The sequence below is a fragment of the Lathamus discolor genome, chromosome 3, assembly GCF_037157495.1.
Source record: "Lathamus discolor isolate bLatDis1 chromosome 3, bLatDis1.hap1, whole genome shotgun sequence".
Taxonomy (NCBI): Eukaryota; Metazoa; Chordata; class Aves; order Psittaciformes; family Psittacidae; genus Lathamus; species Lathamus discolor.
The window spans coordinates 136,194,190-136,209,169 of NC_088886.1; the positions used below are offsets into that span (position 1 = coordinate 136,194,190).

Here is a 14,980-nt window from a genome sequence, read left to right on the forward strand (position 1 = left end):
GGGGGGTGGAGGCGGGAGCGGGACCCGCAGGGCCGGAGCGGCCGAGGCGCCCGGAGCGGGCCGGGAGAAGGTAGGGACCCGCCGGAGCGGCTGTGGGGAGCCGGGCGCTCACTGCCCGCCGCCGCCCAGCCTCGCCGCTGCCCCGCCGGCCGGCCGGCCTGCCGCCTCCCCCTGCCGTGCGCGCCCCCTCGGCCGCTGGCCTGCGCCTCCGCCGTCCCCCCGCCGCGGCTCGGCCTCCGCCTCTGCTCCCGCCGCAGCCCGGCGCGTCCTGCTCTCTCATGCCGTACCGGCAGCCTCTGCCGTGCGCCGCCCCGCCGAGGCCGAGGTCCTGCCTGCCCTGGGGGCTGCCCTGGGCCGTGCTGGCCGGCCCTCGGGTGGCGAGTGCCCCTGGCTGGGTGCTGCTGGCTCGGGTGGGTGCGCTCCCCTCGTGCCAGCAGCCGGGCTGCGGCAGCGTGCGGCACTCGAGCCAGGCTGGGCGCTCGCTGTACCCCCTGGCTCTGTCCCATGGTGCCCGTGCTCCCCTAGGAGCGCTTCGGGCACAGGAAGGAGCAGCTTTGGGGTACAATGAGAGCTGCCTGTCTTCCTACATTGCATCCCTTTGGTTTTTGGTCTGTGCAAGCAGTGGTAACCGGGGGTGGTCACCCACCAGGCAGGCGTGCAGCTGGTGGTGGCTGACACTGACTGGACAGCTGGTTGCTGGGGAGCACTTTGGTGCTGTAGAAAACGTGAACGTCTGGGCCGGGAGCGGTCTGGCACCATGAGCCTGGAGCAGGAGCACTGGTGAAAGGTGGCAGAGGTGGTTGAACACAGCAGAAGCCCCACGCTGCGGTGCTGTGCCTTCCCGGGGTGCTCCTCTGAGACCATCCGCTCTGCTTGTACCAGCCTGGGAAGAGAAAATCAGGAGAGTTCCACATTTCTCACCATAGCAAATGCTAATCCCTCTGTGTTGCTGCCAGCCTGATACTGTCGCCTTGTACTTTAAGAGCGATGAACTGGAGGTGCCACCTCCGGAGGCTTTGCCAAGGGATGTAGGCTTGGCTCACCCTCAGCACCACCTGAGAGGCTGCAGCTGTTCCTGTACTGACCCTTTTGCTGACCCTGAACAGTTCCTCAGCTGATCCTGTCCCTGATGCAATTTGGCCTCGGGGGTGTGTGTGTGTGTTCTTGTGTGTTCAAACAGCTCTGCTCTGTATGAAGTACTCCCCACACCTCTGTCCTATCACATCTCATTCTCCTTGCTGTAGTACCTAGAAAGCCTCTAGTTATGTAATAAACATTAACATCTGGTTTGAAGTTTGTCATGTTTCTGTAACTTTCCCTTCCGAGAAGGCTCTTTCCCCTTGTCTCTGCCTTTCTCTCCTTTGCTTCCATTGCAGTCCTCTCTTTTCCTTTGCAAGAGGCTTGAACAAGTTTGTAGATACAAGATTTGCAGTTTTGCAGATGCTTTGCCAAATACAGCCTCTGCCGTGCTACGAGACGTCACCATCATCCCCCTCATCTTGACTCACTCCTCTGGCTGCAAGCTGTGCTGGGCATTGTGTCTAAATGTGTCCTGCTTATTTGCAAGGCCCTCCCTAGCACTCATAATGTCCACATCTCTGAGCTGCCTTCTACCGTTCTGTTCTTGAAATCCCCTGCTCTGCCAAGGCCAAAGGTTTCAGTTCTCTTTCCAGCTGCTCCGCTTAGCATCAGTATTAGGAACAAATATGAATATATAGCCATTTTAGAGAAATGTGAACATGGGGGGGACAGGAGGGGAACAAAGGGGACAGGAGGAACTGAGCAGTGGGAGAGAGGAAAGGAATGACACTCAGAGCCCTGCAGAGCACTGGCTCTGGTACCTATCATGAGAAGCGTGGCTGTGTGACGTGTCAGGGTTCGGCGTGCAGCTGAGGCATCTCTGCAGTGGGTGATTGTTCAGAAGGACTTTGTGATGGTGGTGATGTGAGCTTGGGTGGGACAGCCTGAGTTGTTCTTATCTTAGCACTTCACTACCTTAACTGATAATTTCCCTTCGACCTCCAGCAAAAGTATTTTTCTAATCATGTTCTAAGGATTGCTCAACCCCACTTCTGAGTGACACAGCTTTTGCTTTGTCTTATTTTTAGAACCTTTCTTTAGGTATAAAATCTGCTGCTTTCTCAGGAGCACCTTGGGGATCTGAAAGGAAGAGGTATCAGCAAAGTCCTTGCTGGGGATTTAGGTTCTTTGTAGATAAAAAGCAGTGCAGAACAGGAATGAAGAGCAGAGCCTCCAAGTCAAACCTGAGTAATTTCCAGATTTCTCGACTCCCTGCCCAGCAACCAAAGCATTACAATGGGATTCTGTCCAAAAGCTATCTTGAAAATTGTTGTTCAGGGTGCAAAGTCAAGAGTTCCAGTGTTAAGGAATGTTGTTGTAGCCCCAGTTCAGCCTGTTTTGAATACATACTCAAGGTGTAATGACTAGTTTTGTAATTGTATACTACTTACCCCTGCAGCACAGCTGGGGGTAGCATACAGCAGAAGTGTTCTTGGGGTTTTGTCTGTTCCTTATTCAAAGTTGTATTGTTTTAGCCTGTCTGAAAAAAATGGCAAGAGAGGCAACTATTTGCCTTGGGGTAGGAGAAGACAAGACTTGGTAGCAGGCTCTCTAGGGTGTGTGCAGCCACTCCATGCAGAATTTGGGAAACTGTCTCCTAACCTGGTGTTCTGGCCTTTGCATGCTTGGGTCCCCAGTGCCAGAGATTAAATATCCATCACAGTCTCCTTGCTCACATGGTGTGGCAAGGTGTTCTGCTTTGCATTAAGAATTGATGCTGCGCTCTATTTTCCAGATGACTTTCATTTGCTTGCTGCCTGGCCCAGCACAAACTCCTCTTCTTTCCTCCCCAAGCCACACTTGCCCCACACAGATGCCACCAGCCTGCCCTCAGCCATGTCCTGCAATAGAGCAGGTGAGAACAGTGTGAAAGCCAGGGCCAGAAAGCTGGAGAGAAGAAGTGGTGGTTTGAATTATGTGTGTGGTGTGTGGCAGAGGTCCTGTGGCAAATACCCCAAACTGCCACATGTGGTGGGAGGCCAGAGCTTGCTTAAGCAGCCCTTGTCTTTGGTGGTCCTGGTTCTGGAGGGCTTGATGATCCAACCTGAATGCATTAGTTCCAGTGAGTTTTGGTCACAGTCAAAGCAAAAGAAGCTATTTCTTTTTAAAGTGAGGAGATTCCTCTTCCTTCTGGGAGCCATATGGGGTTAGGAGGTGGAGTGCCAAAGAGTAGATCTGGTATTTCACTGTGTGAAGCTCAGCAGGGGGGCTCTTTGGGATCTGCTGAGACAAGCAGAACATCTTAATGAGAGGCTGCAGCAGTCAGCATTTCCCTTGTAGGAAAAGGCTCCTCTCCTCCACACCATTAGTCAGGGTTTTGCCCTGCTTGCTGCATTGTCCATTCTGTCTGGATTCATAGGGTCAGCTCTGCAATTTGCCTGAGCCACAGTCCTACTATCCCAGCCATGGCCCATGCAGCCTGGTTCAGCGGGGTGTTGTTTATGTCACCCAGGAATGTGCAGGCAAGCAGGGACCTCTGGGAGCTTACAGAGCAACATGTTCTGCTCCGAACAGGGGGAGTGACTGTGGGTGGCAATGGCTCTGAAGACTGGTGTGAGCAGTCAGGGTGTTCTGGTGTGCAGGCAATGTCCTACCCTCGAAGTGTGAATGAGGACTGTGCAGGCTGTGCAGATTCAGTGGGCAAAGGAGGAGGGAAGGAAGGCTGTTGGAGACCATGGGGAAGAGCAGAGGAAGAGGGTAGAAATGGCTCGGCATGTAGTTAGTAAGCTTCTGTTCTTGACACAATAGCATGAGAAGCCAAGCATCACTCCTGGTTTCCTCCCACTGCATGTTAGGTACCAATTCTGCAGCCTAGAGTGTAGTGAGAGCTGCAGCAGGCCTGTTGTTGAAGCCAGCAGCTGGAGGGTGCATCTCTGTTTCTAGGGATGGATTGTGTTTTCAATGAACAGGCATTGAGCTGTAATGAGCAGAAGGAAGCATGAAAAGACCAAGGTGAAATGCATGTAGTTTTTTAATTTTTAAAAAAGATCACTGGCAGTATTTGTTTAATATTTTTAATGTTCATTTCTTTAATCATGCTGCAACAGACATGGCTTTTGTACATGTCTGTGAATCTGACTCCTTCCTGGTCAGCTGCTCAGGCAGGCTTTAAGGTTATTATAGAGATTTAGGCATCTGCTGCACAAGAATTCACTTGTCCCTCTGGTTCAAACTAGCTGTGCCTGTGGAAGCCCACACTGCACGTTTTGGGTCTGTTTGGCGAAATGTTCGTTTTTCAGTTACAGCACAAGCAGGTTCTAACAGCACTGCTTCTTGGCTGAGAAGCTGAGAATTCGAGAGAGACAAGTGGTTTTAGTGCCTGTGAAGTCTGGGGGGTTTGCCGCTAATTCTGTGGCGTTCATCCATTACTGCTTTTTATCTCATGATCTGATCATGGCTTTGGGCATACCAGGGATTAGCTGTCTGCAAACCCTCAGGGTCTCTCCTTTTACTAAGGCTGCTAATAGTTTCTGTAATCAGCCTAAAAAGGTTTCTGCCTTATCTCTGAAGTGCTTGAAATCCTTGCTTCAGCGTCTTTTCAGCAACCCAGGGAAGGCAGAACTCCTGTTTCCGAGGTACAGAAACTCATCAGAGACTTATTTGCTCACCCTTACCATTAAAAAGATGCAAAAAGGACATTTGTATCACCATTTTCAGTAGGTCTCCTTACATCTAAATTACGGCACTTTGATCAAATGCCTGACCGTTTGTGGTGGTGGTGGTGAGTCCATTATTTGAGACTTCTTACCCTGCACAATTTTAGCTGCGAAAAGAAAGGAGGGATACAAGAAGTTGTCAGTGTGTAAGTGCCTTCTCTTGGCTACTTGTGGCTTGATCCAGTCTCTGTTGAAGGTCTCAAACCAGTAATGTAACAGAGTTAATAGCTATCGTTTCATTCTGGTCACTCCTTTCATCAGCCCACACTGGACCAGACACACTCCAGAGCTAATGGTGAAGTGGACTAGGCAGTCTTCCATGGAGGTCATGTTAATGTGTGCTGAGCATGCATGCAGGCAGGCTGGGGGGAGTGATTAATGCCCTGAGAATCCACTCTCTGCCTTGCTGCACAATGCGGTTGTGTCAGGCCCGGCGCTTGGCACCGGGCAGGCTGTAGGCGGGTGCCAGGAGCACGTTACCTAGTTTGTGCAGGACCAGGCAGCGAGGTAGGGACAGCGTGTTCTTAGTGGGGCGAGTTCCGGGCTGCGCTGCTGCTTCATACTTGCAGGGTGAGGCCGTGTTTGGATGCGGGTCCGCTGCTGGGCGGGGGCAGGAGTCCGGCGGCTCGCAGGCCTGGCCTCCCCCAGCGTGAAGTCCCAGTGCTGGCTCCGCTGCGGAGGAGCCTCCCCTCCCTCTGTCCCCCGGCACGCAGGAATCACCAGCCCTAGAGGTGAGAGGGGACGGTGCTTGGCGAGCTGTCAGGAGCCCTGACTCACTGGGGATGGCAGGCGGAGCCCGGCTCTCCCTGCGCTCTGCTTTTCCTGCTGGAGCCCCTGCGTGAGCTGTTGCTGAATGTTTGTTTTCACCAGATGAGGGTGGATCTGGGAGAAGCTCAGGTCCATCGTTAAGCCTGAAGAGCTGGACTCAGTAAGTTTCCAGTGTGGAAGATGCTGGGAGGCTTCCTTCTCTCGGTGGGGATTTGGAGAAAACTCTGGCAGGCAGCATTCCATGGAGTAAAACAAGGCCAAGGTCCTGGAAAACATAACATTTTGTGTTCAGTTCATGTTACAGAGCAAGCAAACTTCACAAGGCTGATTCACTGCTTTCAAATACAGTGGCATGCTGTCTAGGCTCTGATGGAGTCAGGGAGTGATCCTGCTCTCTGCTGAGGGAACATGAGCTTGTTGGGATTCCTTCTTTGGCAGTTTCAGAAGTAACTTTATGTTTTCTTACCTCACGGGCTGGCTCTCAGGGAATGCTTTTCACATGAGTATGGTAGTGCCCGTGTTTTATTATAACCACAACTAATATATACATGGTGGAACAATTGCAATCCTGCCTTACCTTCTTGATCTTCTGTCTCATTGGAAAATCTTGTACATTTTAATGAGGACCCAGAGCTCCAGGTGAGTTAAGGAAGTGACACTGCTGTTTTCATGGCAGGATCTGAGCCCCGGGCAGTTGGGAGGGCCAAATCCTCAGCCCCAGTGATTGCAGCAAAGCCAAGGCTTGGTCTGCAGCACACATGCTGTAATCCTGGCTCTTCTCATCCCACTCTTACTTTTGACAGAAGATACACAAGAAATCGCGCTGTGCCATCATGCACTCCTGGAGAAACTACCCCAAAAATATTGCCTGCGCTATTTCCCCCTGCCCTTTGTCCAGTGCAGCTGTGAAGTTTGCATGTTCAGACTATGGCAAGGATTCCTAGGACCTGAGCAATGTTGGCAGCCAGTCTGCAGGGTGGAGAGCAGCCCCCGGTGCCTGCAAGGGACTGCTACTGCTGCGCCTGTCACTGCTGCTTGCCCATTCTGGACAGAGCATGCAGCATCATGTCCCAGACACCCCACCTCAGGCAACGCAGGGATCCTCCCTTGTCTTTAGTATTTCCAAGCTAATTGATGGCTCTTCCATCTTTTTTCCTGCTCCACATGGTCATGTCTTTAATACTGTTACTCCTTCTGCCTCAGTAGGTTCCTGCTACCCCGAACTGCAGCTCTTTGTGCTCCTGATTCACTCCAGTCCATTCATCTCTTTTTGGTGGCAAAGTGCCGTCGGCGACTGGATATTGGGCTCTTTGTTTGCGCAGCCAGCACAATGCTGGTGACAAAGGGACAGCCTGTGCCCCAAGGAGCCCACATGCTATGGGGAAGGCAGTGGAGAGCAATAAGAGTGAGGGCTGGCCGGCCGAGGTGAGGGTGGCTGGGCCAAGCGTGCTGGCGGCAGCAGGGGTACAGCTGGGGGTGGGGAGGGACGTGCTGAGGAAGCTGTTCCTGCCGAGCACAAACCCGCTTTGTTCCCAGGAGGTGAGTCGGACTGGATAAACAGAGTGGTCCTGTCAGCAGAAAGCCTTTCCCTGGCTGGATCCCTCACTGGCACTCGCGCTGGAGGCTGGCTGCACCTCGCTAGCAGAGATGTTTTTCTCCTCCCTGTGTTAGCTTCTCCTCTTCCCAGCTCTGAGGGCTCAGGTGGGTTTTGCGTGCCTATATGGAGAAATGGGGCCCCAGGGGCCTCATGTGCTCACTGTAGGTGGTGGCATCTGTCATCACCATGCTCTTACTGCTGTTAGCTGGACAGGACAGTTCGACAAGCCATGCTGAGTACGTGGGTTACCGGCTGGGTGGCACTTGAAGGGTAGTGAGTGTTCACCGTGCATGTAAAGGTGCTTTGGGAGGGGAGAAGGTTGAGTCCAGTGAAGGGAAGTTGTGTCCGACTGGACGGAGCAGGGACTGTGCTTGTGATGTGGGAGGAAAGCAGCCTGTGTCGGGGGTGGGGCTGGTGAGGAGGATGCTGATGTCCTGGCCTTGCAGAGGGCAGGGCTCTGAAATGCCTTGGAGGGGCGTTTGGCAGTGCCGTGCTCTGAGTGTGATTGTAGCGAGAAGCACCGGTCTGAGGTGCAGTTGTTGAGGAATAACCTTAGAGTTCCTGCTTGCCTTGGACGGGTGCACCTTTTAGTTCTTCCCCCGAGTGGTCCGGGAAGAGGGGAAGGAGCAACTGTAGCTGCAGGACTGCTGCTGCCTTGGTGTGTTGTATTGCATTGCTGATGAGACTGCTTGGTTCAAAGACGATACAGAAAAGTGTCCTGGCTTAGCAGCCGCTTCCAAGAGATAAGGGGATTCAGGACATAGGCCTTGATGAGGACATTTCTGCGTGCCTTCCCCCTGCCAGAGGGAATTTAAGCCTGGGCAGGGTTTGCACCCTCATCTCAGCCTGGCTTCTGCCAAGAGCCCTGGTGAGGCCTCCCAGGGGATGGCTGAGCCTGGTACATAGAAAGGAGAAGGGGCATTTTGAGCCAAGTCTGAGGATTCCCAGGCTGGGTGAACCCAGGCAGGGGTTGGAAGAGTTCACCAGTGGGGAAGAGGATGGTGGGGTGAGCTTGCCTGGGGTGAACTTTGTGCGTCTTCTCTTGCTGGACAGAAGTGTGACGCTGCTCCAGCATGCAGTTCATGTGTCCTGAGCAGTGGCACGGGGAGGGGAACACTTCTGCCTGTCCCAGCAGAGTATGTGTGGAGGGACTGTGCAAGTGAGTGGTGCTATCTGCCTACTCGGCCCTGTTGGGCTCAGAGCCCTGCACTGCATGTCAGGGAAGTGCTGAGCTTCCTCCCCTTCTCTTGCTTCCTTCCTGATGGGAACTGGCTTCCAATTTTCTTACTGCTTCTCCCTCCGCTGTAGCACAAGCACGTCTCCCCACAGGGACAGCCAGAGGGCTGGACAAAGCAGGATAGACCATGGGGGCTGCATTGCTTGAGACCCTCTGCTCCTGCAGCATGCTTTATGTGACAAGGGGTTTCAGGGAGCCCAGGACAGGACCCCCTCACGCTGTTCCTGCCTCTTTTAGTCAGGAAGGTTTTACTTTCTGAGTGTATATGTGATAATTTCATGTGCTTCTGGCTGCCATCAAACTTCCTGCTGTGTCTCAGCCTTAGGTACTGATCCACCTTCAGACCCTGTGCAATGGAGGCTGGTTCCGTGGTACGAGCAGTCTTTGATTTCTGTCCCAGCGTCTCTGAAGAGCTGCCCCTCTTTGTGGGAGATGTCATCGAGGTGCTGTCCGTGGTGGATGAGTTCTGGCTCCTTGGCAAGAAGGAAGGTGTCACAGGTGAGAGCTGGAAATGCAGCACCTAGATCTACAGGGGTGCCAGCTAAATGTCCACTCTGTAAGCACACCTTCCCTTGGCCAGTGCTGTCCAGGACCAGATTGAATTTACTGAATCTTTCATGGACTGAGGGTGCAGGTTGCCCATCACTGGTCTCCTGCCAGCTTTGCATCAACTTGTTGGGACAGCTCAGGTTTTTTTGAGAGAGAGATTAGTGGAGGGTCAGTTCTCAAGGAGATGAGAGCTTCACAAGACTAGTTGCTGAGTCCTCTGTCATGAGACAGCCCATTTCCTGGCTAGTTTATGCACTGACCTGCTGTGACAGTGGAAGGGGAGAGAGGAAACAGATGCATGCAGAGTGGAAATGCATCCACATCCAAGTGACCTTGTCAGGTCAAGTCAGCGGGAGACACAGTGACAGAGTGTGTGTGCCCCTCCAAGCTCTGTGACTCGGCTCTGCTTCCTCCTTTCCGCTTTAAAGCCTTTTCCTGCACAAGCTGCCATCATTAGCTGGGTTCCTGAAGTAGTGTGCAAGACTTAAACTTTTGGAGGGGCGTGGGAAACTTCTGAAGCAGCAAAATGCTCTCAGTGAAACACTTAGAGTCTCATAGTCTTCTGTCTAAGCAGCTCTTTCTCATCTTAATACTGATGGTGAGAGGATGTGTGAGCTCTCAGGGAGATGAAAACCAGGCCACTTCAAAGCATAAGCCTGACTTTGTCTTCAGCGTGAAGCGCGACTGGAGTTTCATCGTTTGTCATGGAGATGGGGCTGCTATTGCAGCGGCAGTGTGGGCTCTGCTAAGGACTGCAAGCTGTCTCCTGGCTAAAACAAAGATGAACAGGAGAAAAGGTGGAGAGGAGGACTTATTTCCTATGCTCCATGTAGCTGATGAATGGCATTGAATGAACACATGCCTGATCCTGCTGTTGCTGGAGTCACTGGGCACAAATTACTTCTGCAGAAATCACCAGTATCTACTTCACCGCGGTTTTGTCTCCCAGCATAACTCATGCGCTTGTTCTCAAGAAGATGAAGCTATTGAGGAATAGTAAACAGATGTGTGTCGTAGCTCAAAGATAAAGAAACACACTGAAGTCAAACCAAATGGGTTTTAGTGACCTTTAACTCAAAACCCACTTGCATTCCTGCTTTCCCTTGGACCAGATGTTGTAGTTTTCTGCCCAGTTTTCTAAGCTAAAGTTGTAGGGAATTGAAAAAAGTGCTATTGAGAGTAGCTGTAGAGGTGCTGCAGCCTACCAGTAATGATACTAAGTACTCTGGGGAATACTTAATGTAGCTCCATGACTTCCTTTCAAACAGCATTAGGTTGTTTCCATCTACAGAGCAGGAAACTTAAGACATGGAAAAAGACGTAGAGTTGGTTAAAACTGTGAAGAAAGCCATTAAGCCTAGTAGCCTGTGGGCTGCTGGTTGCACCTCACGTTAATGATAACAGATGTCAAATTGTCTAAGCCTAGTGCAGAGTTTTGGGTATCTAGGATATGGTGTCTCCAGGTTTTGTTGGAGAACCTGGATGCTCTGTTGGAGCATCAGGTGTGAATGCTGGAAGTGCTACTAGCCCGTACTGCACAAAATCCCCTTGCCACAAATCATAAAGACAGGAATGACATTTTTAGTAGCCTTTGCAGTGGGCTCTGCCACATCCTGTGCTCCCAGGACTGAGATTAGTAGCTGGGTGGTATCTTGTGATGGCCAGCAAGTGTGTGCTGCCCTGTCTGGCTATGGCCTGTTCAGAATAGCTGGGCATTCAGCAGTGGGTGCCACGGTGAAATAGGTGCGCAGTGGTGATAAAGTAAGGAAGGTCCCTGGAGCCTCAGTGTTGCTGAAGCTGTGACAGAGCCTGTGACTCATAGACAAGGTTATCCTGAGTGTAGTGGCCTGACTTCCATGCTGAGGCTGTACAGGAGCCAAGCCTTGCAGAAAGAAGAGCACCGAGCGGATGTGCCCAGTGAATTGTTATCCGGCACTACTGGATCTCAGTCCACATCAGGCTATGAGCTGCTAAGCAAATAATGAAAGCAGAGAAAATCTAGTATGTCTGTTCCCAGAAACTCCATGCTGTTGGCACAGTCCCAGTAATGAACACAGACTATTGGTTGCCTGGAGTGAGCCAGAGCACAGATCCTTTTGTTTTCTGTTAGCTCTTAAGCATTTAAAACCTCAGGAATTCCCAACTCCCAAACTCGTTCCTTTTCCACCATGCTACTGAGGAGGCGCCCTGGGTAGCTGGGTATTTTCCTTCAGTAAGAGATTAATAGATCCCAAAGCCTGGAAGGATGGTGGAGGGAGTGGTGATGGGTTACAGGAAAGACTCACAGCTGACAACTGCTTTTCATTTTAGGGCAGTTTCCAAGCAGCTTTGTGGAACCTGTGGATATTCCCCCTTTGAAGCAGGGAGAGAAACTGTTCGTTTGTACCAGTGACTTCACATCTCAAGAGCCAGGGAGCTTGTCATTGCAGAGAGGTAATCAGCATTCCCTTCTTTTGCATGGCACCTCGTAGCCCTTACCTGGCCTTCCAGAAGCATGAACGCAGTCACAGCATCCTGCCTAGAGTGACAGGAGAGAGGAAGGAATTTCCTAATAACCTCATGACGTGGTTCATACCAAATCCACTGTGGACCCTTGGGCTTCTGCTACACTGGTACCAGTTTCTCATGATCTATCATTACTCTTGAAACTACAAAAATTTGAGTTGTCTGATCATAGTAAACTTCCAGCTGCCTTTTAACTGCCTTCCAGTCCCCAGATCTTATACTTGCATTTGGGGGAGATACCACAGCTTTGGTGGACCTTCATGGTTTGGCAGCCAAAACTGTGTATCTTAGACTCATGTGCAGGAGGCTGCCAATGCTTCATGGCTTACCCCGCTCTGTTCTCTTGTGCATTCTCAGCATGCAGTACACTCTGTGCAGAGTGCGAGACCTCACCCACAGAAAGGAGGGACGTGGGGAGGCAGGAATAAGAGGTGGGAAGCAGTCATGAGGGCAGTTTTAAACTGGTTTTTCTCTTTCCCTGCAGGAGACCTGGTGATCCTCGGGGGGTCCCTGGCCTCCAGCTGGCTCCAGGGCCGAAGCAGCTGGGGTTCCAAAGGCTTTTTCCCTTCATCATGTGTGCGGGAGTTATGCCTTTCAGTTCAGAGCCATCAGCTGTCCCAGAGTGCTCTCCTGGAGGTGCCTGCCTACTCACTGGGCCAAGCCCGGGCCCTAATGGACCTGTCTGCTCAGCTAGAGGAGGAACTGGACTTCAGGGAAGGGGATGTGATCAACATTGTTGGCATCCCAGAGCCTGGATGGTTCGAAGGTGAGCTCAGAGGCCATAGGGGCATCTTCCCAGAGGGTTTTGTGGAACTGCTTACTCCTCTGCGAGCATCAGGAACCTCAGTGGATCCAGAACCCGCAGAGACTTGTGACACCAATGGGACAGTCGAAGCGCCCCCCAAGGAGGAGGAGGAGCCAGGGAGCACTTACGGTGTTGCCCTTTATCAGTTCCAAGCACTGGAGTCCAAGGAACTGGATTTTGATGTGGGTGACAGGATTCGGATCTTAGGCGTTCTGGAGGATGGCTGGCTGGAAGGGGAGCTGAGGGGGAAACGTGGCATCTTTCCACACCGATTTGTGAGGCTGGAAGCCTCTGAGGCTTGCAGGGATAAGGCAGGTGCTGGGGATCCCCAGGATGGAGGCAGTTGTGAAGTGACCATCCATCAGGACCTGGAAGATTCTTGCTCTGAATCTCTTCCTTTGCCAGGGAAGGATGGCAGGGAAAAGGAGGATGGTTTAGCAGCACACCCTGAGCTTGACACCATTTTGACTCACCAGGTAGGGAGGTCAGGGGATCCTCTTGCCCCTGACTTGAGACAGCATGATGCTTTTCCCAGCACAGGACACCAAGGACCGTATCCCAAAGGCACAGCAGTCTCCTTTCCCTTTGGCCACACGAAGACAGTCAATGGCCTTCTCCCCTCTGCTCAGCTGCCTCCCCAACAAGGCAACAAGCCTGACCAAGCAGGTGAGTTGGAGACTGAGGGGACTGTTTCAGTCTCCCCAGGAAACTCAGAAACTCACACCCTACCGGAGCATGATGGAGATCATCCTACTGTGCCCCTGCAAGCTCCTCACTCTCCCCAGGATCCTTGCAGGAGCCAGGTGACTTCTCCTAACAACTGGACAGTATCTGAGCCCCAGGAGAGCCAGAGCAGTGCCCAGGACCTGGACAATTGTGTGGACAGTCAACAGGAGAAGTCCAAACCCTGTTCCTCCAGCATAGGAGGTGCTCAGGTGGGCCTGGACACACGGACTGGGAGCTGGGGGGAATGCTCTCCACTCACAGCACAGATGGATGGCTGCACAGACCTCGACTCCAAACTGACCGAGCAGCTGGCACAGTTTGAGAAGAGCCTGTCAAGTACCAGTGCTGAACAGGACAAGGTCTCTCGCCACTTCTCTATCTTGGACTACAGCTCTGAGAAGGACATTGTCCGTGGGTCTCCTGAATCTGCACCCTGCACCAGGCAGCCAGAGAGGAGGAAGGCATTGCGGCCACCCCCTCCTCGGCCCAGCAGCTTTGCAACAACCACTGTGCACGCACTGGGTGGCCCGGTGCCCAAAACCAGGTCTCTGTCCTTCTCCGTTAAGCCCTCACGGCCTGCACCCCGGCCTCCACCAAGCAACCAGCGGAAAAATGTGGCTTCTGCACAGCTGCAGCCCAGTGCCCAGGAGCAGCGGGTGGAGGAGGGACGTGAGGACTTGACGCGGGCAGGAACAGTTTCCCCCTGCTCAATTCTGCTGACAAGGATCGGAGAGGTGGAGCGAGACCTGGAGGCTTATGGCAAGACCCATGCTGAGCTAAGTCTGATGCTGGAGGAGCAGCAGGATGAGCTGGTGAGAGCAGAGACCCTGGAAAACCTTGATTTCTGTGACTCCAACATTGAGAGCCTCAGCGTAGAGCTGCAGGAGCTGAGAGGTGAGTGCAGCAGCATGGGATGGGATGCTTCAGGGGGACAGCTGTGTCGTGCTACGTACAGGCACTGTTGGAGCCAGTGTTTTATTTCCTTCTTTACTTCCTGATTTTTGGTCATTTTGTAAGCATTGTTATAGTACAAATCATCATGATTTTGCCTCAGAGAGCGACAGTGTCATTCTCTGGACATCCCTCAGACCTGGCCTTCCCCAGCCCCTTTTCCTTCCAACGTTCCCACCTCCTGTTCAGCCCCACCATACATCCAGAGCCTTGGTCTGATCCATTCCCAGTTTGTCCTTGCTCTTAAGTGAAAACACAGCTGCTAAAGGTTCAGCCTCCCTGCCTCATCCTTTCTTAGCTGTAGGGGAGTAAGCAGCAACTTCAGAGTGGCTTTGCTGGTGGTGCTGCAGTTGAGATTTGAGTTGACTGATGTCTGTGGTATGACTGTCAGCCTGTCAGGGTTTCCCTGCATCCCATTCTGCTCTGGTGGTGATACAGACTTTTGGGGAATGTTGCTCGTATCAGAGGGAAGTATAGAAGAGTGCTCAACCTGACCTGGGAGTGGGATGGGCTAGTGGACAAAAAGTAAAGCCTACCCCTGTGCTTCTGCCCTCCGTGTAGTCCAGGACAGGAAAATGATGCTGTGCTGTTGGTAACAGCAAGAAAGAGCTTTAAATCATGGCATGGCTGTAGCTGAAAAGATGACTTCTGTCTATGCAGCTGAGAAAAATTACTCAGGGTGAAGAAGTTTGTCGTGATTATATCAACACATTTGGGCTCTGAAACCCAAAGATGCCATATAAAGGTCAGTGCTTTTAATTACATTATACTTGATACTACAGTAGACAAAGTGGAAAGACAGGACCACATACATCTCCCACAATCCCTTCGCCAGCATCTCCCAGGAGCTCTGACACTGGAGTTCTGTTACCGAAACCCACGATGTGCAGGAAATGTGGGCACTGCATGCAGGAGGTGGAGTTAAATGTCAGCTCCTGCCTGGGGATTACTCACTCTGACTTCATTGCCTTCATCCTCCCACTGCTTAATCAGTGCTGGGGAGCCCAGGCACTTCACTGCAGGATTGTGTCTGAGGCAGAGCACATGGAACGAAGGCCGGTATCAGTGCACCAGGGAAACAGGGTGACAAACAGCCTCCGCGTCAG

At 52.3% G+C, this 14,980-nt stretch overlaps 1 protein-coding gene across 7 annotated transcripts in view; it reads left to right on the forward strand.

Annotated features, from left to right (window-relative positions):
- DNMBP (dynamin binding protein) overlaps positions 1 to 14,980 on the forward strand; it is a 34,589-nt gene continuing 19,609 nt past the window's right edge. For 2 of the 7 annotated variants that reach the window (XM_065671997.1, XM_065671999.1), the window contains exons 1-4: positions 1 to 70; positions 8,658 to 8,836; positions 11,198 to 11,320; positions 11,877 to 13,817. In XM_065671997.1, the coding sequence (XP_065528069.1) occupies positions 8,692 to 8,836; positions 11,198 to 11,320; positions 11,877 to 13,817 (2,209 nt within the window). In that variant the 5' untranslated portion in view covers positions 1 to 70; positions 8,658 to 8,691. Of the gene's footprint in view, positions 71 to 7,122; positions 7,206 to 8,657; positions 8,837 to 11,197; positions 11,321 to 11,876; positions 13,818 to 14,980 lie in introns of those variants that run through there. The other 5 variants (XM_065672000.1, XM_065672004.1, XM_065671998.1 and 2 more) reach the window with 5 other exon arrangements.